This window comes from Onychomys torridus, unplaced genomic scaffold, assembly GCF_903995425.1.
Source record: "Onychomys torridus unplaced genomic scaffold, mOncTor1.1, whole genome shotgun sequence".
Lineage (NCBI taxonomy): Eukaryota > Metazoa > Chordata > Mammalia > Rodentia > Cricetidae > Onychomys > Onychomys torridus.
Genome location: NW_023412254.1, coordinates 8,918 through 33,466, shown reverse-complemented (window position 1 = coordinate 33,466; position 24,549 = coordinate 8,918). Strand labels below are relative to the sequence as shown.

General features: G+C 39.7%; 2 gene segments (V, D, J or C); both read left to right on the top strand.

The window, feature by feature from the left end:
* Nucleotides 1-18,640, top strand: LOC118575571. The segment is given in 4 exon segments: nt 1-46; nt 156-455; nt 8,930-9,105; nt 18,548-18,640. Coding segments are annotated over 4 exon segments (615 nt in total).
* A 123-nt stretch (nt 18,641-18,763) lies between these two features.
* LOC118575572 lies at nt 18,764-19,225 on the top strand. The segment is given in 2 exon segments: nt 18,764-18,806; nt 18,915-19,225. Coding segments are annotated over 2 exon segments (354 nt in total).
* Nucleotides 19,226-24,549: the final 5,324 nt, after the last annotated feature.

Here is a 24,549-nt window from a genome sequence, read left to right as displayed (position 1 = left end):
ATGGCCTGGGTCCCTCTCCTTCTTCATCTTCTCTCTTTCTATGCAGGTGAACTTCTCAGCCCTCTCCCCAGGCTCATGGGAGAGCCATAACTTAAGACTGAAATCACAAAGATGAGTCTTTATACTTTGACATCTTTACCCTCTCTTTCTTATAGGTTCTGTGCATTCCTATGAGCTGACCCAACCACCTTCAGCATCAGTCACTGTAGGAGAGACTGTCAAAATCACTTGCTTTGTGGATCAATTGCCAAAAAAATATGCTCACTGGTTTCAGCAAAAGCCAGACCAGACCATTTTGCCACTGATATATGAAAATAGTAAGCGACTGTCAGGGATCCCTGACCGATTCTCTAGGTCCAGTTCAGGGACAACAGCCACACTGACCATCAGTGGAGTCCTATCTGATGATGAGGCTGACTATTACTGTTTGTCATCATACAGTGATAGTAATAGTGGTTTGTTCCACAGTGGTTTAGGCAGATGGGGAAGTGACTCACAAACCCTTTCTCTGTAAGTTGCATTGTCTTCATGTAGCCACAGGAGGACCAGAGGAAAACAGGTGCACTTGCATTAGTTCATTGTTCTCTCTTCTTGAGTATGGAAGCAGTATGACTAGTTCTCTTAACCTGTTGGCGCTGTGACTTCCCTGGTCGATGGGCTATTACCTGAAAGTAGAAGCTGAAACAAATCCTTTGTTTTGCAAGTAGTTTTAGTCAGCTTCAGTGCTACAGGAAAGGAAACTAAGAGACACGGTTTCTGAATGACATATTTTAGTTCTCCCAAATTCGACCACAGGTATCTCTTTTTCATTGAGTCTTCTAAGTTTGTTCCCCTTTCTGTCAGCCAGATACTTCAAAATGTAAAAGGTGACTAACTGCAAGCCCAGGATAGTGGCCATGGAATGTGTTTTGTGTTCACACTGGATATATGGAATACCTTCACTGTAAGTGAGGTACCTATAAAGCCATAGGCAATGGTTTTCATAGAAGCAGTTAAAACAAGGAAGTCAGATGCCACCTAATATAAAATCTATTGCAATGAGTGTTCAGTTGGAACCCATGTTCACCACTGCACAAGCTGGAAAATCCTATTTGCCCTATTTGCTCCAACACTGACCACATTGAGAATACTCTGAACAAAGGAATGGTACCAAAGGCCACATTCCACTTTTCTGACAGCCAGTGTAACCTGTCATTCAGACATGACCAGTCCACCTAAGTGTTCACCCAGGTGCATAGCTTTTCACCATTATGGGGCACAGTCCCAGCTGCTGGCTGGCACATCATCACCCCTTGCCTGAAGTTTATAAAACCTCCCTGCCTTACCCTGGGCATGTGACTTCAAGGGTCATGGTTTTATGGACCTGTGAACCTACCCAGGAACAATGCCCAATAAATCTGCATTTACCTGTTTTTAATCTGGTCTGATTAAAATTCATTTGCATTGACAGAAACAAAACAATGAGAACAAGAGCTAGATAGTCATAAAAAAGAGTCCATCAGCCTACAAACCATAGAGAATAGCATGCTAATGGCAGGACCACGGGTATGGTTTCTGAAATTGAGCTGAAGTTATGGCCAATTCAAATAGTGATCAGAAGCCATGCTGATGTCTCCTTGAATATTCATCTCTGCCACCAGAGACACTTTGTTCATGAATTCCTTTGGCAATAAAACATGTGACTTGGAGAGGAAGATCCCTGAAGCCCACAGAATGAGCACTAAGTCAACTTGAGACCTTTTATTTCTGAAATCAACATTTAATGATGATAACATAGAATACATATAGTCATTAAATACAAATAGACACTGATTTGATAAGTGTCTTTTTGAATCTTAAGAGTAAACGTATAAAAGCAATCAACAGTGTGCCCCAGGGAGGGCTTAGCAGGTTAAAGTGCTTTATACCACATCTGACAACCTGAGTTTGATCTCTGGAATCCACATGGTGGATGGAGTGAACCTTCTCCCACAAACTGTCCGCTGATGCCCACATGCACACTGTGACACTTGTTTATGTGTGTGGCACATGTGTGTGTGAGTGAGTGTGTGTGTGTGTGTGTGTGTGTGTGTGTGTGTGTATTAGGGTAACTTGGTATAGGAAGACTTTCTTCCCAGAGGATATATGTATGAAATAAAAGAAAGATGATGGTACAAGAAGGATGGAGACACAGGGTTTGAAGTGCCTCAGATCATTCAGATTACTAATCTTCAGCTCTTCTGCCTCATCCTAGAAATGTAGTGTCCACTTTATAATGGCAACTACTTGGCTGTCCTGATCCTATAACAAACATATTTCTAGATGCATGGTCATCTGATGTCCTATATCTTACTTAGTGGGACCCAAGAATGCATCAGAAGCTAATTTTTAAAAGGTGTGTGACTCTGCTGTGAATTGTGTGATTTATACTGAGATTCATTTTGACGGTGGGTTTGACCTTAAGTTTATTCACTTTTCAATATTTCATTTAATACTAGAGACTCCACTGGGCTTGATTTTTCCACATAGCAGGTTGAGTGACCATTGTGTAGCAACTTCCTCCAAGACAGAAACAATTCCTCCTGCAGGGAAGCTCTTTAAGCAGAAGGTAAACAACTCAAAATAGCTCCAAAAAGTGCCTGAAACTGATCAGGTTCACTAGGCTCCTGCCTCCCATAGTAAGCAATAAAGACTGTTGAGAGTCATTCTGAGACAGGTCAAGCTACAAAGAAGACTCTGAAATCAGACCAGCTGCTTAGAAGAAGCAGAAACCAGCTGTTCTGTGAGAGGAACAGAACAGAGCTGAGTCCCTGTGCTGATGGTTCATACTGTCCATTGTCAGCATTCATTCTGTTCTAAAGGATTCCACACAAGGGAAGGTCAATGTCAGTATCTTCTGCCTGGTAGAATATACTTCTACCTTTCTGGATACATTGCACATGTGATGGAATAAATGTAACTGAACAGATTATATATGTACTTAGAAATATATATTGTAATAAATGAATAGGAAGAAACTAGAAAATGTTTTAATCATGTTATAATCTGAAAAGTACATTAAAAAAGATAAGCTCAACCACATTCCACCAAAGTTATAAATGTATCAATAGTTTATGTTATATGCAAGGTTCAATAGCTATGACTTAGTAGTCCTATGCGCCAGAGACTATTAAGACTTAGAATATATCATCTGTACAAAAGTGCATCTAGGACTCTTTCAGTGTTCACCATTGATACAGTTTATGTTACAAAGTCTCTACTCTGCCATCTTAGTTTGAGAGCACCAATGACAAAAGGATGGACATGGATCATTCCAATAATATGTCATCTACCTGGCAACCGTTGTAATGATCTTACTTTCACATGGTTCAGTGTTATTGTTATAGAAGTGTAGATTCTGGGTACAAAGGTTTCAGGTCTAAGTAGTGAAGTTGAGACTGGGTGCCATTCCTATTCAAACCACCACACCCAAAGTTAGTATAGCCAGGTAATAGAATAGTTGTTTTCTAGCAATTATTTTTCTGTTGAAAAGTCCAGACTACTTCACAAAGTGACTACATTAGTTTTTACACTCCCACAATGTAGAAGACTTGCCCTTCTATCACATCTGCACCAGCATTTGCTGTCATTTGAATTCTTGATGTTAACCCTTCTGACTGGAGTTATATGGAAATTTAAATTAACTATACTCTGCATTTTGCTGATGGCTAAAGATTTTGACTACTTCTCTAGATGTTTACTAGCCATTTTATTTCTTCTTTGAACCACCCTCTGTTCAATTCTGCACCAGCTTTTTAAATTGGGTAGTTTGTTTTCTTGATAATTAGATCCACCTGCCTCTGCCTCCCAAGTACTAAGTTTAAAACCATGCACCAATATTCTAGGCTCAACTTGATGTGTTTATAAGAGAAAAAATACTTAAGTTTTTCAGATTGACTCCTTCAAGCTAAACACACACACACACACACACACACACACACACACACACACACACAACTGGGTATGCGTATGTAAATCACTGGGTTCAGTCTTTCAATGATCCAAATATCTTGCAAATGGATAATATAGGAAAACTTTTGCATGCTGTTTTGCTTGATTGGAAAGTTGGCTCTGGAGATGAGATGTGGACTGTCCATTTTTGACCCTGGCATGTTTTTCCTAAAAGTTTCTTTCAAAGCCCCTGTCCTGACTCTGTGACAGGGAGAACGAGAATCAACCCAGGAAAAACACATGTGCACAATGTGAACAGCTAAGACATAAAGCATTTGAAAATGATTACTCAAGTTTATCTCATGATATTTAAACTGTTTTAATGAAAATAAATTTGTCCATACAAATGGAAAATGTCTAAAAGTAATTAAAGATGTCCAGTTCACTTAAAAACACTTCACTCATTTCTTGGTTCATGAATACAGAACATGTTCCCCATTTAGGTCACTGATATGTTTGAAGCTCTTGCTGAAATCCAAACTTTCTTTGTCTCAGGATCTGTGAGACCATGGGGGATGTGGTTTAAAAACCTGTAAAATACTAGTACTAGCTTACAATTTATAACAAAGAGGGTGGTGATGGGACACATCTTCAATTCCAGCATGTGGGAAGCAGAGAGAGGTAAATTTCTGAGTTTGAGGCCAGCCTGGTCTATAGAGCAAGTTCCAGTACAGCCAGGGAAGGATACACAGAAAAAAAAGAAAAGAAAAAAAGCCTTGTAACAAAAAGTGATTAATGGTCAAATGTCTATGTGTAGGTAATCTTAATTTGGTATTGAAGGCAGTGTACACAACTCAGATTCTGCTCTTGTCTAAAAGAGGAAAAAAACATTGAGTTTCATTATTAAGGTTTTTAAAATCCTAAGGTTACAGTGGTCTATTTACACTAACAGAAATTGACTCAAAGAAACAGAAGTTATTCAGAATATCCAAGCAGTGTCTTTGCAGGTCAATCCTATAAAAATTCCTCACTAGGATTCTATTTTTCTTTTAAACAGTTAATTAGATATGATTTTAACTGACTTTTATTTATTTATGTCTGTCTGTATTTATTTTTTTTTATAAAATTCAGGCACTGGAAGCTTATGCAGGAGTCTGAGGTAACAAACAACTGATTACAGCTACTTTATCCCTCTATGGAACTCTGAAACATGGTCCAGCCAGTTGTACAACTGCAGTTAACCTTGTATTAATTTTATATTTAACCTCATATTAAATTATGCTGATCTTGAAGCATTTCTTCCTCACTAACTTTGTGTCTTAATGTTCCCCTCAAGGTTGTGCAGTTATTACATGCTTACTTATATTCTGGGTCTTTGCCATGATTTAAAGTCTCTTGTAGACCCTCTGATGGACCCTCCTCTAGGATATTCTCCCTGTTCAGAAAACTAAGAACAAACCAAACCCCAAATCAGTCAATGGGTAAAGAGAATGAAAATCAGGGCTGAAATAAATGAGAAAAACTCTCAGTACAAACAACTAATGAAATAAAGATTTCAGTCTTTGAAAAACACAAGATAGAAAATAATCTTAGTCAAATTAATCAAAATAGAGAGAAGAGCCAATGTTCCTTCAGATATCAACGAGGACATTACAACACATACATCAATAAAATTCAGAAAAACATTATTAATGTTGGTTTTTTGACACATGGTTTCTCTGAACAGATCAAGACATCCTTAAACTCATTTTTTTAGACCAGGCTGGCCTCAAACTCATTGAAATCTATCTGTCTCTGCCTCCCAAGTGCTAGGATTAAGGATGTTAGCTACCACCAAATGTCAATCAGAAAAATTATTTTAACTTAAACATATTTACTTTAAATATATGTGAATGATAATTTTATCTGCATATGTAAAACAAACATATATGTGTATGCCTGGTGTTTGTGGAAGATGAAAGGAGGTATCAAATACTCTGGATCTCAAGTAACATGTGATCAGCAACAGTCATGAAATTTTTGGGAACCTAAAATGAGTCTTTTTGCTAGAGCACCAAGGGTTCTTAAATGCTGAGACATTTCTCAATGCCAAACTTCAGGAACTTTAAACATCTTTAAATCTCTATCACACTAGACTAGAAAATCTAAAAGAAATGGATACAATTCTAGATGCACATAACATACCCAAATGAAATCGAGATGAATTAAATAATGTAAGCAGATCCATAACCAATAATGATATTGAAGCAATAATTAAAATCTCCCAACTAAAAATGCCCAGGTCCAGATGGATTTACTAAAAAATTCAACCAGAACCTCAAGGTGTGAGTTCTATAACCTATAGTGCTCAGTACTCCCATGAAATCACAGAGGAAGTAAGGTTCTCAGAGGTATCATGAAGTCAGTGGTGCTGTCATTCTAGCACCTACTAGCTCTAGGTTCTTTGGGGAGCAGAACTTGCACCCCAAGTTTAAGGGGAGGCAGCTCTCATGGCTTCTGTTAATCCTGAAATTCACCAAAAAAAGTTCAATTATTTTGGCTAATTTTAAGCAAGTTTTTATTAAAATTTTAAATATTGACCAACATGGAATTTGGTCAGGACATCATCTGGAAATTTTCCAGCTGTGTGGCCTCTAGACACATGTTTGCCTGGGTTTTCTGGACAAAATCTATAAGTCATCATAGTTTCCATAAGGTTTTGTTGTAATTTCCTAAGAACTACAACTCCCAGAATGCCAGGAAGTTTGCTCCTTGGGCAGGTGGGGCTTACATGTTAACTTCCATCTAACACTGCAGCAGGCTGAAAAGCAGAGATGTCTTCCTAGTGTGCTGATCCTTGTGTGTGAGTTTCTTCTTTTCTCTATTGAGATTTTTTTATTCATTTTATGTACCAGCCACAAATCCCCCTCTCATCCCTCCTTCTGATCACCCACAGCCTTCCCCTGCAACCCATTCTCCACCCCCTCCTCCGAAAAAATAAGGCCTCCCATGTGGAGTCAGCAAAGCCTGGTATATTCAGTTGAGGCAGGTCCAAGCCCCTTCTCCCTGCTTCAAAGCTGTACAAGGTGTCCCACCACAAGTATTGGGCTCCAAAAAGCTAGCTCATGCACCAGGAATAGACCCTGACCTCACTTCCAGGGGCCCCTTAAACAGACCAAGCTACACAACTGTCTCACTTATACAGAGGACCTAGGCGAGTTCCATGCAGGCTCCACAGCTGTTGGTCTAAAGTTCATGAGTTCCTACTAGTTTGGTTGTCTCTGTAGATTTCCCCATCATATCTTGATGCCCCTCACTCATATATTCCCTCTTCCCTCTCTTTGACTGGATTCAAAGTGTATGAGTTTCATCTGATAGCAGGGATACTGAGTCTCAGGAACCCAACACCAATTGGTTGAAGCTCTGGGATGTCTAATTCTCTTCTGCATCTCAAAGCTGTAGTTGCACATTTTGATAACAAACTTCCTGGGAGAAACAAAGGTAAGAAATGTTTATTTTGACTTGAAGTTTCAGAGTACATCATTATGGGGAAGGCATGGCAGGTGGTCTCAGTCCAAGTCTCTAAGATTGGGAACCCATTGCTATGTATATTCTGTGTGTTTAGGAAGAAAAGACAGTCATTTGTACAGGGTCTGTGAATTATGACCAGCTCCATGAGAACCCTGTAGTCTTAGGTTGAAGGGAAAATTGGTCAGAGATCAGATGTGATTTGCCTAATCTTCTTCATGACTTTGGATGCTCATTTGAGCCATCACAGGACACTGTCCTTAGGCCAGAAACATTTTACTCTGTTCCTCTCTCAGGCTGATGTAGTGCCCTGATCAGGGTCCCACCAAAGGATACTGAGCACATTCTTCTTAGAGCAGGGACATTTCTAAAGCATTCATGGAGGCTGCCACCTGCTTTAATTACCTATGCAGACTGAAGGTATTTATTTCCTGGTGGCTGTAGCTTTCTCCACTCTAGCTGTTTTCTGGACAAGGAATGAATTTGAACTAAATGCAAAATTCACATGGAGGCAGATAATGACTTTGCTCATGAAGGCATCACAGGAATGGAATGCATTGGGATCTTTATATTTTGTTAAGAGATAGCATTTGATGAGTAGAGATGGGTTAAGGTAAGACTTAATCATTCTTTCTCTTTCTAAATAATCTTCAGATTTCCAGATATACGTATTAGAATGCTAATTCTCCTGAGAATAATAATTTCATATAAATGCAACCAATTAAAATGTATAAGTTACAAATATAGTTACATCGATGTATCTTTATTTTTATTGGGACAGAAATAACTTTAAAAATCAAGGGTGCCCTGCACCTCTTCCACTAGGAAGATAAATCTGCCTGTAAACAAATGGCAACTTTCTTTCTCTGATAGAGAGTTTTACAAATTCAAAAGGGGCCCCAATCCCTATTGAAAAAGGATCCTGATGTGTAAAATCATATTTTGTTTACTCTATAGAAATGTCCTTGTGTGATGTTTTCCAAGATCAGAAGTTACATTGTAAAGACTGTCTAGCCAGCAGTAGGTGTGATGTGACTACAGCTTTTTGTTTTTACATCCCTGAGACTCCTTACTCTTTCCCAGCAGGAGTATATTTTTGGTCACACAGCTAGAGAGCTCATATAATTGGTTTAATAAAGGTTGGTTTTTGTAGCTTTCTTACCTGAACTGTTAGAGAAAAAAATGTATAGTTAAATAAAAGATATAACTGAAGTGACTGACTTATCAATTAAGTAGTCTAGAATCTATAAAAATAAGCTTCAGAATGAAGGGAAGATTTGTCACTACTCTGATACTGATATTGATACTGTATTTACACAATGTAATAGATTCATTCATACAGCAGAGTTTATGGGTTCAAAACACTTTAGAGTAATATTATTTCAGGAGAGTATTATAAATTTAAAGTTTTCTTTGGTGACCAGGGAGAAGGTTCAGTGGTTAAGAGCACATACTGATCTTGCATTAGATTCACATTCATTCCTAGTACCCATGTAAGGTTGTTATTCCATAGGTGCAAGACCCCTGAAGAGACCACCAGAGACACAACTTTCCAAAATGAAAAAGCAAGGTTTCTTGAAGCAGTTCAAGCAGCTGCAGGGACCTTATTCAGCCATCAAACACAGTAGAGGCTGGAGGAGTTGCCCGTCCCTTCTGCAAGCTCAGGTTTTAAAGGCAAAACCCTTAACGGTACATTTAGAGGTGCTAGTACAGATACAATTCTGATTGGCTCATGTTTCAGGGGCTTTTCAGAACTTTTGTGTTATCTTACTTTGTAGTTTCAACCCGTTGTTTCTCAAACTTTCTAGACTACCTCCAGGATTGGGGAATTCTGTGGATAATCAATTGCTACCACCTAGTCCTTTAAACATCCTGACTTTGTACTTTTGACCATCTCCAGTACTGGGGCATTGTATGGTTAATCAGTTTTTACCATATGTCTCTTCAAACATCCTGACTTTGTCCTGGGACCTATGTCAGCAATTCTTAGCAATTTGAAACTCAGGCCTGTTTCAAGCTGGGGTGAGGGCCTTGCATGAAATGGGGGTGCTTTGGTTCTTCAGGGTGGCTCATCACTGCTTATAATTTCAGCTCCTGGGGAATCCAACAGCCCTTCCCTCCCTCTCTCTCTCTCTCCCTCTCCCTCTCTGTGCATGTGTATGTGTGTTTGTGTGTGTTTGTATGTATGCATATGTGTGTGCTTGTACATGCATACAAATAATTTATAATTAAAAATTTTAGAAATATAAAACTTATTTTTTTCAGTACTTCAAACGTACTTTTATATTTCACCTCAGGGTCTTAAACATGGGTCCTAACAAATGCTAATCAGGTTCTCTATTACAAGTCCATATATCCAGGACAATAATTCTTTCTTTACTTTTCCTTCTGTTATTCTGTAAAGCCTAGCTGAACCCATACAGGCTTGTCTGTTGACCATTTTAAAGGCAGAACTGTTGGTGTCTTTGGAAGATCATCAGTTTTTGTGCCCTGTTCTTGTATAATATGGATGGCTGGTGACCACTCATTAGAATAATACCTTCTAATGTTTCTCTCAGAAACATGTGCTAGTTTATGATTTATTTCTGAGGTTGGAGGGATGTTAATCTGAGTATTCCATTGTTGTAACAGGTCTCGACCCCACAGGTTCATAGCTATGTTAGCCACATATGGTTTTAATTTTCCTCTCTGTCCTTCTGGGCCTATACATTTGAGCCATCTTGCATTCTGTTTCACTTGAGATAATGTTCCAATTGCTAACAGTTGAACATTTACCTCCTGAAGAGGCCAAGATGGATGCCAAAATTCTCGTGCAATTATAGTCTCAGCAGCACCTGTGTCTACCAGACCAGACAACACAACAACATTTATTTTTATTGTTAATTTTGGTCTTTGTTCATTTATAGAAGTTTGCCAAAAATTTTTCTTTATGGTTTCTCCTGAATTTTCTGTTCTCTCTGTCTCAGTTGTTCCTTTACTCTGAGTATCCTGGTTTATTCCAATAGGCATTTGGTTATTTAACTGCTCTGAGTAGGGGTCTCCTCTACAATTGCAGGAAAGGTCTGAACTGGATTCACCGTAGGGGCCTGCCTAAGGCCCCTCTGGGAGTTTCCCAAAGACTGAGGCTAAGTATTACCTTGTCTGTCCCTTGTTGATCTACATTTGTTGGTCCAGTGTCTTCCCTTACCACACCTTCTACATACTCCAGAAGGAAGGGGCATTCTGTTGCCATTGTTCCTTGAAGAAACATTGTTTCTAGAAGTGCCCTGTATACAGTCCCTTTCCAAATGTCCTTGGCTTCCACATAAAAAACATCTGACATTCCTCAAACCTCTTGAAATTGTTTCTCCTACCCACATATTATCATGACCATGAGCCTCAACATTAACTGTGTCTCTAATCCAATCTTCCAAGGGTGCAGGTCTTACCTTTAATGGCCTGATTATTCTCTTGCATGCTGCATTTGTGTTCTCAAAAGCCAAAGATTCAATTATTATCTGGCTATATTCTGAATTTGGACCATTCTCTTTACTGCTGAAGTCAGTCTTTGTAAGAAATCTGTGAAAGATTCTTTTGGACCCTGTATAACCTTTGTAAATGACTCAGTTTTCTTTCCTGGTTCCTCAACTCTGTCCCATGCATTCAAGGCTGCCATTTGACATAGAATTAGAGTTTGGATATTATATAAACATTGTGTTTGTACTGCAGCATATTGGCCTTCTCCAATGAGCTGATCCTGGAAGACTTGTATACCTTTATCCCTACTTTGTTTTGCTATGTTTTTAGCTTCCTCTTTGAACCACATTTGCCACTGAAGCTGTTGTCCGGGTTCCAGAACAGCCTGTGCCAGCTCCCGCCAGTCCTGTGGTATAATCCTATTATAAGTTGACCAGGAGTTTAACATTTGCCTTACATATGGGGAATGCATGCCATAAGATACTATTGCCTCCTTAAACCTCCATAAGTCTAACATTTCAACTGGAGTCCAAATATTTTGTGTATTCACTTGACCAGGTAGCTGTTTTATGGTTACCAGATAAATTAAGGGTGATTGTGTGAAAACAGGCTTTCTTTCTGTAACCTTATAATCCAATCCTGAAACAACTTCACTGTTAATTTCTTCTGTCTGAATCTGAATTTCTCTATAATTCATTTTAACAGTTTTAACAAGTTTTTCTAAAATTTTTATCCTGGCACTTGAATTGACTATCTTTTTAAATTGTAAAATAAGGATAAGAAGAATAATAATGTACATAATTCGATCAACATTAATCTTCTCATATAGTTGTTCCATTGTCTGACTACCTAAAATTTCAAACAAAGCCCAATTTTCTTCCAATGTACACCTGAAACCCATTTTTTTAAATGTGGAAAAAAATCTCTTTTAAATAGTTTCCTTTAAAATATCTGATATAATTGACTTACCAATTCTGCATAGAACAGTAGAAATCTGAGGGAATTTCAAAACAGCTACCCAGTGTCTGAGGTGGGAATCCAGAGATAAAGAGAGAGAGAGAGAGAGAGAGAGAGAGAGAGAGAGAGAGAGAGAGAGAGTTAGAGCGAGCAAGAAAGTGTAGCCACATTCTGGCTAAAAGCTTGAATCTAACCACGCGTTCCTGCTTGAGCCCAGTCGAGCCTGTGCTCTGGCTTCCTTAAGCTCCGACTGACCATGTGCACTGGTGTTTCAGCCAAAAGCAGCCTATCTGCAGTTGCATGTAGCTACTGCAATTAGCATTAGCTCCCACAGGCCTGAGTTGCTCATAGCACTGGCTTTTTAAGCAAGTAACTCAAGCTGCGGTGGTTACGGCTTATAGCTACGATAGGTTGGGCCTGAGTCCTAAGCCAAGCTAGGCCCAAGTTAGGCCCAAGCTAGGCCTGAGCTAGACCCAAGCTAGGGAGCTGGGCCCAGCCAGGCGGGAAGCCAGACCCACTGCTAAGCCAAGCGTTTTTTTTTTTTTTTAATGAATTCTTGCCATGTTGGGCACCAAATGTAGATGTAACCATCTTTTTAAATAAGAAACACAGAGCCAAATACAGAGTTTATAGCCAAGAGGTCAGAGCAATAGCTGAGAGCTGAAAACCTTACCCTTCACTGTTGTTGCTGTCTTTCCTCTCTGCAAGAGACATATTTCTGTGTGTCCTGTCTTTTACATAGACTTTCTGTTCTGCTTTCTCATTGCTTGTAAATGCAGCCACATGACCTCCTCATCACTGCCTGTCTGTGCAGACCTCCAGGTCTTCTATGGTTGGTACTGAGATTAAAGGCGTGTGTCGCCATGCTGGCTGTGCCCTTGAACACACAGAGATCCGCCTAGCTCTGCCTCCCAAGTGCTGGAATTAAAGGCTTGCACCACCACCACTGCCTAGCTTCTGCTATGGCTTGCTCTGACCCCAAGGCAACTTTATTAATATACAAATAAAATCGTATTTTACAAATATAGTATCACCACACCTATGTCAGCAAATCTTAGCATTTTGAAACTCAGGCCTGTTTCAAGCTGGGGTGAGGGCCTTGCATGAAATGGGGGTGCTTTGGTTCTTCAGGGTGGCTCATCACTGCTTATAATTTCAGCTCCTGGGGAATCCAACAGCCCTTCCCTCCCTCTCTCTCTCTCTCCCTCTCCCTCTCTGTGCATGTGTATGTGTGTTTGTGTGTGTTTGTATGTATGCATATGTGTGTGCTTGTACATGCATACAAATAATTTATAATTAAAAATTTTAGAAATATAAAACTTATTTTTTTCAGTACTTCAAAAGTACTTTTATTTTTCACCTCAGGGTCTTAAACATGGGTCCTAACAAATGCTAATCAGGTTCTCTGTTACAAGTCCATATATCCAGGACAATAATTCTTTCTTTACTTTTCCTTCTATCATTCTATAAAGCATAGCATATTAACAATCAGAATAACACAGACTGTGAGGATGTCAAAACATGACACTATCAAATCTTCAGTAAAGAATTCTCTGCCATTAAATGACATTAATTATTGAAACGTGAGTCATGTCTAGAGATTTACTTTGTGACAAAAACATCCCCATAGGTTACTAATGTCTAATACAATTTCAATTAGTATAAAATCTGAAATGAATACTCTCAAAGCAATCTGTGCTTCATAATATCCAAGAATGCAAAACACACAGTACTGGAAAAAAATGAATGAATAAAAAATCAAGTATTATTTCAGGTCTGATGATAAACTCTAGAGAATTCTGTGCAACAGTGCTCAAATAACAAAACATTTTTATTATATGACAGAAAAGTTACAGTGTGAATGAACAAAATACAATCCATACACAATCTGATTGAACAACAGTTGCAGATATTTTTGAATCAGAGTAAAAACAATTAATAGTCAAAAACATCACAGAAGACATACAATGAAAATTAAAAACATAAAATTTTAATGTTTAACAAAATAAAGTTAAAGCAATTTTGAAGAAGAAGTAAGGAATCTATAACTGAGAAATGGAAATCATATGGAAGATATTCAATACAAAGTAGGAAGCAACTCTCCTTAGTCCAGCAGGGGGCACTGTGTGCTACTGAGAAATGGACAAGCCTCAGAGGACTCCTGACTCTCATGTAATCAATCTCCAGGGAGAGGATGCAGCTCAGCAGGTGTTTCCCCAAAGCTACCCAAGATGCTTTGGGAGAGAGTTGTCCAATGGGCTGAAGAGATGTAATGCAGAAAGATGGTGATAGAAAAAGTCTCCTAGTGCACCAAATCACTGTTTCCCCACTACCCCGAGAGCACTAGAGTCCAGCAGCCCTGTGGGTCCTCAGGTCTCTGGAGATTTAGAGCCTGGCTTGGATGCCTGCCTCTTTCCTCCATCTCTGTCAGGTGTCACAGAGACTAAAGAGGCCTGCCTTTGGAATGATCCCTCTCATTTCTTGACTCTTTCCAAATAGCTATTTCTTCTCAGGCTCTCCTCCCCACACTGAGGTGATGCTGGGGAATGACACTCTCCAGCAGTTACTGACCCTCTCTTTCCACACTGGTTCCAGAAGCTGCCTGGTCAAGCCTCTTGGCTCTGATTCACCCAACAACAACAGACACTCACAGTCTCCTGTCACTTTTCCACTTAAACATAATCTTGTCCTGAGCTCTAGGGTTACAAGTCTGAGGACAGTGCTGAAGGCTACTGCATGAATACCACAGTGGTGCTCAGCACAGGGAGACACACATGGAGAAGCAAGACATGAACATTCATTTGTCTGAGCCTGGGTGTAAGCCCTGTCCTGTGGAGTGGGTCCCATGACCAGGCACTGTTGCCATCCTAATGTGGACTCTGCACAGACGAGAAGGTGAAGGGAGCATCTGCCTTGTTTGTGTCCTAGTTAGAGTCATGAAAGTGGAGATGTTGTCCACTGTTGTGGTAGATGATAAAAAATAAAACTAGAAATCAAATATTTTATTCCTCCCTTAGATGTGCTTGCTTGTAAGACTTGAGTCAATAGGTCTCCGGAGAGAAGCATTCTCAGTGATGTAATTCAACAACTTATATATATGTACTAATTTCTCCTCTGACATTAGGCTAACACATTTTCCCCTAAAGAAGATCTGTTGATGTGATAAATCTGAGTACCACTGTATGTAATCGCATTATAAGATTGTAAGAACTATTGCAGATGTCCTTAGTCAGATGAGCTCATGCTAAGACAGTGAGACCACTCTGCCTTCATGAGATGGCTTTGAGAAGACAGGGAGGTGGCAGTGATGGACTGTCATGTGAAGCCTGATGTGAATATAGGGCTTTGATGCTGCTGACCAAAGCACCTAAGATTGTTCACAAACAAGAGGGACAGAGGAGAGAAGGAAGAGGTGCCATAGGGTGCTTAGCTTAGTATGTGAATTTTGCAAATCTGTCCTCTGTAAAGGACAGTATGAATAACATGTTCCCTTGTGCTAACCCACATTTTTCTTGTATGTCGTTACTGTCATCCCAGGGTACCAAAAAACCAAGCAACCATCTGTAAAGTGTTTTTGAATTTGCACACATTTCATTCACCTTGACTCATATTTTATCCCTAAGAATATTGATAAATTGCTTTATATATCTAGTTTCGTGACTGCAATTAAATGCTAATGTTAAGCAGTTGTCAGTCTTAAAATATAAATACATCTCTCCTCCTTTAATATACTACCACTGTAAGCAAAGACCAGAGGTGCAGCTTCTAGGAGAAACCATTTCTTCAAGGTGTCCAGCTGTTTACATGTGAACACGCAAGTATTGCCTTGTTATATGAAATGTAGTTTTAAATATTTTGTGAATTATATGAAACAAAGGGACATGCCTATCATTTGTAGTAGCAACCTTAAGAAAGTTAATCCTGGCACATAATTCACAATACGAGTGTTAGGAAGTCCTTTTGCTGTACATGGCAGTAGGAGACAAAAAATAGAGGAATCAGGAAAATTTGCAACTCAAACCTCAACAGTTTGCTGCCTGTGTTAGATCAATACTTACTAAAACTCAGGTGCACCTGGATTCTGCATCTGTGTCTTAGAAGTTGGGCCTGTAATCCTTCATTTTTTAAAGATCTCCTTCCTAAGATAATCACACTGGCATTTGAGTGTCAACAAAAATAATAAGGGCCTAAAATAAGGAAAAAACACAAACAGACAGAAAGTAGTGACAGACTCGAATGAATAAAATATTTTTTAAATATTTATTTAATTATTTAATTGTGCATGAGGGAATTGTGTGTTTGTGAATGTGTGTGTGTGTTTGTGAATGTGTGTGTGTGTTTGTGAATGTGTGTGTGTGTTTGCGAATGTGTGTGTGTTTGTGAATGTGTGTGTGTTTGTGAATGTGTGTGGGTGTTTGTGAATGTGTGTGTGTGTTTGTGAATGTGTGTGTGTGTTTGTGAATGTGTGTGTGTGTTTGTGAATGTGTGTGTGTGTTTGTGAATGTGTGTGTTTGTGAATGTGTGTGTTTGTGAATGTGTGTGTGTTTGTGAATGTGTGTGTGTGTTTGTGAATGTGTGTGTGTGTTTGTGAATGTGTGTGTGTGTTTGTGAATGTGTGTGTGTGTTTGTGAATGTGTGTGTTTGTGAATGTGTGTGTGTGTTTGTGAATGTGTGTGGGTGTTTGTGAATGTGTGTGTGTGTTTGTGAATGTGTGTGTTTGTGAATGTGTGTGTGTGTTTGTGAATGTGTGTGGGTGTTTGTGAATGTGTGTGTGTTTGTGAATGTGTGTGTGTGTTTGTGAATGTGTGTGTGTGTTTGTGAATGTGTGTGTGTGTTTGTGAATGTGTGTGTGTGTGTTTGTGAATGTGTGTGTGTTTGTGAATGTGTGTATGTGTGAATGTGTGTGTGTGTTTGTGAATGTGTGTGTGTGTGTTTGTGAATGTGTGTGTGTTTGTGAATGTGTGTGTGTGTTTGTGAATGTGTGTGTGGGTGTCCTTGAGATTAGAGGACAACTTGCACAAATCAGTGAGCCATTTCCTTCCACCACGGACATTCCAAGTAAACTCACATTGTCAGACTTGGAAGCAAGTGCCCCTATATACTGAAGTCTCAATATACAGTTCCATGCATGGATTGTACCAGGGACAAATGAATCCTGGATTCTCTTTCATTCTTTTCCCTCCCTCTCCCCATCCATCACTCTCTCCCTTCTTCCTCTCCTCATTCTTCTTCTTCCTCTTCTTCCTGCCCCTTCCATTGTTTGTGTTAACATTGTATCTAAAGTGTTTTATTTCTTTATTAAAAATAATTTGGTGCCTGACAGTTGTGACACATTTCTTTAGTCCCAGCACTCAGAAGGCAGAGTCAGGAAGAACTCTGTGAGTTTGAGGCCAGCCTTGTCTACAGAGAGAGAGGGAGTTCCAGGATAGCCATGACTACACAGAGAAACCCTTTCTGAAAAAAAAAAATTAAGACAGCATCTCACTAAGTAACCCCAGCTGTCCTAGAGCACACTATGTAGGCCAAGTGAAAAAAGAAAAACATTCAAACAGAATAAAACAACACAAAAAGTGCACACAAATAAACACACACCATGGAATCTGTTCTGTGTTGGCCAACTATTCCTGTACCTAAGGCCTGCCCTAGAGTGTGGTTGATATTTCTAGTGACACTGCATTGGAGGAACTGATTTCTCCTTTTCAGAAGTTACCTGGTACAGTAACTGCATGGCTAACAGTGGAATGTTTGTCCACTTCCTTCTTCTGTATGGGTATTTTTTGTTGTTTGAACCTGTGCAGGTCTTTTGCATGATTTCATAGTCTCTGTGAGTTCCAGTGTGGATCAGTCCTGTTGTGTCTGGAAGATGCTCTTTTCTTGGGGTCATCGACCACCTCTGGCTCTTACAATGTTCCCACCTCCTCTTCTGTATATTCCCTGATTCTGGGGGAGAGGGTTTGACAAGGAAAATCATGTAGTGCAGCTTCCTTAACCATGTGTGAGGTGAAGCAGACTCCAGCAACCCACCTGTTGTCCCCCTTGCTATTGCCCAATCTCACCTGTGACTTCAATCTTGATTCTTTAATTCTTGTGTAACTTTATGGCTGTCCCCATATCTGAAAATCCATCCCCCTAAAGCCATGCCATTAGATATTACTTTTATATCAGCTACATAATAGGCAGGATTCCATGAGTTTGCTTGGAAGCCAACACACACAGTCATTCTTCACTGATCCTCTCTAAACCTTAGTTGAGGACAAGCTTTCTTTTCTTTTCTTGTGTATGTACTTTTTGTTTTGTTTTGCTTTGTGATTTTCTACAAAATTTGTGTGTTTCTAATATATTCAGAGTTTTACAATATAACAGTAATCTTCCTATACACCGGTATCCACCATTATGTCTTCTGTGGAACCACGGAGGGGTTGGCTTCTTGTGCAATCTGAGGAGGGGCTCATGGAGGGTACATCTGTGTCCTTAGTCTGTATGGGAGAAAGCCCTGAATAAGGAACTCCTCATGAATTCAAGTCTACATACTGTGCCCAGAGGAGGCAAGTCTTTCTGACATTGATCAGAAAGTGTTTGATGATCACAGCCTGGGAGAAGTCATGTGGACACAGACATGACAGACCTGAACCTGCTCAGTGGGGTCTGTAGGTGACACTGAAGAGTCTGGAGACTCTCAGCTGACAACACAAATATCTGTCTCTTTGTGTCTGCTCAGGACACAACAGACCCAGCAGTGGGGACACTGTGGTCCCTTGGGCAGCCTCAGGCAGGAAGTGACACTCGGGCTTCTGATGGCACAGACACCTAAGAAGGGATTTGGTTCACCAAGAGAAATTTGCATGAAGGACCCTGTCAGTTCTCTGAGAATTGTTAAAGGATTAAAGAGACCTGCAACATGTCTGTCTTGGCAGAGCTCAGTGGTGTCTGCACCATGGCCTGGACTCTTCTCCTCTTCTTCCTCTTTCATTGTACAGGTCAGGAGTCATCTGCACCCTGATCCCAGTTCAGGGAAACCATCTGACAGCAGATACGTTCTGTCCTCTTCTCTTACCACAGGACATAATGAATTTCTCTATTTTCAGGGTCTTTCTCCCAGCTTAATCTGACTCAGTCACCCTCAGCCTCTGCCTCCATGGGAGCCTCGGCCAACCTCTCCTGCACCTTGAATAGACAGCACAGCAGCTACAACATTGGTTGGTACCAGCAACATCCAGACAAGGCTCCTAAGTATTTGATGTATCTTAAGAATGATGGAAGCCACAGCAAGGGGGATGGGATCCCTGACCGCTTCTCTGGCTCCAGCTCTGGGGCTGATCGCTACTTGAGCATCTCCAACATCCAGCCTGAAGATGAAGCTTACTATTACTGTGCTGTAGGTGATAGAACTGGATGAACATAGTGACCCAGATAAATGAGGAAGCAGGACAAAAACTGTTTTGCTCTCTTGCTACCAAGGCCTATGATTGTGAGAAGGAACATCTGAAGTTCTTAGCTATTAGAGTCATTGGATGTTTTCTGCTTATACTCAAAAGAATAGACCAGCACTTCCTCCTGAACTCCTTGAGAAAGAGGATAAAGACAGGGATTGTATAGCGTTCTCTGCTCTGTAGTAATGATGACTATGTGAAAGTCAAAACTGATGTGTATACAGGTGAGGTGAGAATATTCTCTTTCAACTTGGAGCAGTGTGTCTAAGGCTCTCACTGTTACTCACCAAAGTTCATAGGAATGTCTGTTCTTCACAAGATTGCTTTCTTATTTCATGATCAAATTGTTTTGTAACTCCAGCAAATTCACAAGAAACAGTGTAAGAACATTTAAGGAGGCAGTGTGGTTGGAGCTGCCTCTTGCCAGGGAACAGGCAATAGGGCTGAGAAATGAGTGAATGTTAACTTCTCCATGTCTCTCCGACACTCCCTCATTTCTTAGTGAGCCTACCCAGAGACTTTGAAGGAAGGTCATAGTAACCACCATCTGGTTTAGTCTCTGCCAAACTGCTCTCATGTTGCCATATCTGCATTGAGGCCAACATTCCTACACACCAATGCCATCTTTAGAATCTCACTTTAGGTTATAAAATAAGCAATGAAATTACAAGAAATTAAAAAACAAACAAACAAAAAAACCATCAAAATTCCTACAAAAGGCTCCTGTTTCTCCAGGATCTTGACTTCATTCTTTTGAACAGGATTTCAGGGAGATGACCAGCAGAAATAGTTTCCTGAAGAAACTTCTGAAGCAAAACTCATGGGTCAGAATACTGCAGGTCCTGCAATCTTCTAGGAGACTCCATTCAGTTTACCAAACTTCTAGAGTCCTTACTTAGAATAGAATAACCTTTTCTCATTCTTCCTTTTTGGTTCTTTCTTTCTAATGCTCACCAGAGCCTAAAGCCTTCATTTTCTAGTGCTTTGGCTTCCTCACATTCCTCCTAACCCTCCCCTCCTCTCATGTGGCTGATTGTCTGCTGTATTAGTTACTTTTCTGTTGTTTTGATAAAACACCATGAGCAAGGCATCTCAAAGAAGGAAGAGTGTTTCATGGGCTTATGTAGGTATTCATGATGCTGGGGAAGAGGCAGACATGACAACAGAAGAAGCTTGTGGCCCATATCTTGAGTATCAAGCAGAAAAATGGGTACTGTGCAAGGCTTTGAAATTGCAAAACCCAGTGACTACCTCCTCCAGCAAAATCACACCTCCTTGCCTTATCCAAACAGCACCACTCGCTCCAGACCACGTGGTCACATGACAGAACCTGTGGGAACGTTCTCACTCAAATCACCATGTGCACTGAGCATCTGATCGCCATGCTGGCTTGACTCAGATGCATGACTTCTTCTCTTTCCTACTTCATTCTCATCCTCAGGGGAGCTGCCAAGATCTACAGCTTGCTTTCTCTGGGTTGTTATTTTAAGCTCTAATACAATTGTCCTCAAGCTTAAAAATAACCATTGAAGGAGGGAGGGGAGAATGGAAGAGAAGAGGACAGGGAGAGCGAGATTGAGAGAGAAGGGAAGGAGAGTGAAGGGCAAGGGGAGAGGGAGAGACAGAAAGACAGACAGATGAACTGATTCTGCTGATATTTAAAGTTACTTTTGAAGTATGTGTGTTAATTGTGGTCAGTTGTTGAATTTTGGTGTCATTTGGGTTCGGTTTATTTTGTATTTTAATAATTATGGCTTCTACCACAGAGTCTATGCTGTCTCATTTCTGTACCAAGCATGAAACAATGTTTCTGTATTTCCTTATGTTTGGTTTTTTGGATATGAGTTTTATACTGTTTTCATCCTGAAAAATACAGTCAATGTACACAGTTTTGCTGAGTGTGTAACTCTAGTTTCACTATTCTAGTCATTTAGGCCTTGGAATGTATCGCTCCAACCTCTTCTGGATTACAAAGTTTCTGTACATAAATCGGCTGTTGTTCTGATGGGTTTTCCTTTATACATTCCTTGAATTTCTTTTCTTGCAAGACTCAAATCACTGTCTTGGTTCTGTAACTTAGTGCTTTAATCATGATATGGCATGTATCCTTTTCTGGTTCTGTCCAGTTGGTGTCTGTGTACTTCTCTTGTCTGTATGGATGTGCCATTCTTAGTTCATAGAAGTTTTCCCTGTGATTTTGGTAAAGACATGGTCTATGCTGTTAATTGAGAATCTTCTCCCTCCCTTAGACCTGTAATGTGAAGGCTTAGTTTCTCCCCTGTGTCATGTATTTCCTATGTGTTCCTCCCCCATGTGCAGTTTTTGTCTTTAATCTTTCATGTTTTGTCTTATTTGGACTAAATCTTTTTTATCTTCAGGACTTGATTTCTATTGTCTGCTTCATCCATTCTGTTAGTAAGCCTTTCCCTAGAGTTTACTGCCGGGGACCAACCTTAGCAGTTTCAGGTGTCTGAAGGATGGGACACCTGGAAGGAGCTATAATGACTCAGAAACATTATTCATGAAGCAGACAGTTCAGGATTCTACAGTTGTTAGGTTCTTTTGCTTCCCTGGCTTCTCTTAGCTTCTCTTAGCTACCTCTCTAACTTCTCCTACTTTAGCTAATCTAACTTCTCTTAGTTTCTCATGGTTTTTCTTAGCTTCTCTGACTTCTGTTAGCTTCTCTAACTTATCTCAACTTCTATTAGTATTAGCTTCTGCTTTTGCCTAGGTAACCTCAGTCTTTTATTATCATAAGTAAAGGAGGAACAGAAAGAAAAGGGAAAATCACACAATATGAAAAGTTCCCATGATTCCAAAGGATATTCTTAGAAAATCAACAATATATTCTTCATCATCTTTTATTAAACACAGGAACTATCCCAGACTTAACACCAAAGCAAGCATTTTCTATTCTTATTATTAATGATTATACAATCTTTTGAGCACTTGAACCAAAGGCTAGCAACATGCAACTTTGCAAAAAAGGTAAAAATAAGAACAGTGGTCAATGTACCAGACAGTTATTTCCTTCTCACATAGTCTCCTCCGACCTCAAGACCCTCTGTAGACGCCTAAGTTCCTCCTCAGCCCTCTGCAAACACCAAGCCCCATGACTGGTGAGCTACAATGACCTCAGACAAGAAATCTATCCCTGCAAGTCAGCAACTTCTGTCCTTCTATATCTAACAATTCCAAGGAAGACGTAATCTAATTTTCAGAGCTTCTTTGAAAGGAAGCTCACCTTTCTTGGCAGCTCTTTTCAATCTAGACACCCAATAAAGCTTGTAGCAATCACTCCATCAATTGTCACATTATCACCAAACTCCTTCAGGAGGAATAAAAATTACCATCTCCTTTTCTTGGTGGAGGCCACTATTCTCCTCCTGTTCTAGGTTCCCACACTTTTAGTTTGTCATTCCATCTATATGTTACTCCATCCATAGTCTTCAGCCAATACATATTAGGGTCTCAGGTTATACAAAATGTCCTTGGAATATCCTCAGAAACTGAATTATTCATCATGGCCAATTTAAGTCCAATGTGTTGATACGCATCATACCATGTGCTATAGTTGACCATACATTTTGTACAGTTTATCCAAGACTAAAAAGCTTCTCCATGCTTCAGGTTCTTTTCCATGAACTGCATAACTGCCTTAACCCCAGCCTGAGTGATCATCTCTGTATAATTTCCTATGAAATTTACTTCACTCCTTTCCTGTATCACAGAAATCACCATTGGTCTCAGAACACAGAACATGACTATCAGAAGAAAAAGACTAGTATTACAAGAAATATTTATATGGAGGAGGGCACAACATGTACACTCCATAAAGCATGACCTTGGGACAAATAGGCATTTCTGCCTTGAGCCTCCAGAGCCATGCTAAGCAGAACTTCCAGAGGGGAACACACAGAGGGTTGATGGTCCACAATCTCGGGTCCCCTTTTCTCCAATCTCTGCTGGCAGCAATTCAGCCATCTTGTATGCCATCCCTGGCAGTTTTCTGAGTGTGTTTTGGGGTCTTCAGTCCCATCCTCATTATCTGGACTCCCTTCAGGATTTCTATGTCCTAATTTAACTGTGTTCTCAAGTCTCAGATAGTTTTTGTCATTTCTGTCAGATATTCATTTCTGCTTTCTTGGACATAGTTCAGACATTTATTCTCTTTAATTTCTTACTTTGTCCTTGATTTAATTGAGCTGTTTATTTGCTTCTTCTTTTTAAAGAGTTACACTATTTTTTATTGACCAGAAAGTTCATACAATATATGCTGATCACAGTTCCCCACCTCCACCATGACGAACACCTGCCAGGTCCTTCCTACACCCTCACCCACCCAAATCACACACTTGTTTATCTGTCATTAGAAAACAAACAGGCCTCTAATAAACAGAATACAATAAAGCAAACAAACCAGTATAGGATGAAACAAACAGAAAATTTAAAAAAAACACCAGAAACACATACATTCCAAAAGATACAAAAAGGTCTCATAAAAACACAATATTGTAAATGCCAATAAATAGTAAAAATAACTTTAAAATTACAATAATCCCAGAAAGAGAACTATGAAATAAAAACAATGCAAAAGTACCAATGAGTTAGTTTCATATTTGAAATTACTGCTGTGATGGGCTATCCTTTAGTGTGGTTTGTATAACTAGTGATACTTTATTAGAAAACAAAAAAATTTTCTTTGCAAGCAGTTATCAATTGGAGATAGCATCTATTTTAGGGATGGGAGCTTGTGTCCACTTCGCTTCTCAGCATTGGGAACCCATCTGGCTTAACATGTGCAGGCTCTTGTGCATACTGCCACAGTTGGGAGTTCTTATGTGCATCATTCCTGCTGTGTCTAGAAGTTGTTGTTTCCAGAGTATCTTTTACTGTCTTTTAGCAATCAGAAAAATGAAAATTAAAGCAATCTGAAATTTGACTTTGCCTCAATCAGATTGAGCAAGATCAATTAAACAAATGATAGCATGTGATGGAGATGATATGGAGAAAGGGGAATATGTATTTAATGCTGATGGGAGTGTAAAGAAAACAACCATAACAGAAATCATGGTGGTGGTTCCTCTGCAGGATGGAATTAATCTATCTCTAGATGCAAATATACCACTCTTAGGCATATACCCAAAAGTCTTTCCATCCTAGTGCGTACAAATTTTCTTATCCAGGTTCATTTCTGCTCTATTCATAACAGCCAGCAATCAGAAAAAAAACACTATATCAGAACATCTGATAAATGGATAAAGAAAACACAGTACATTTACACATTGGA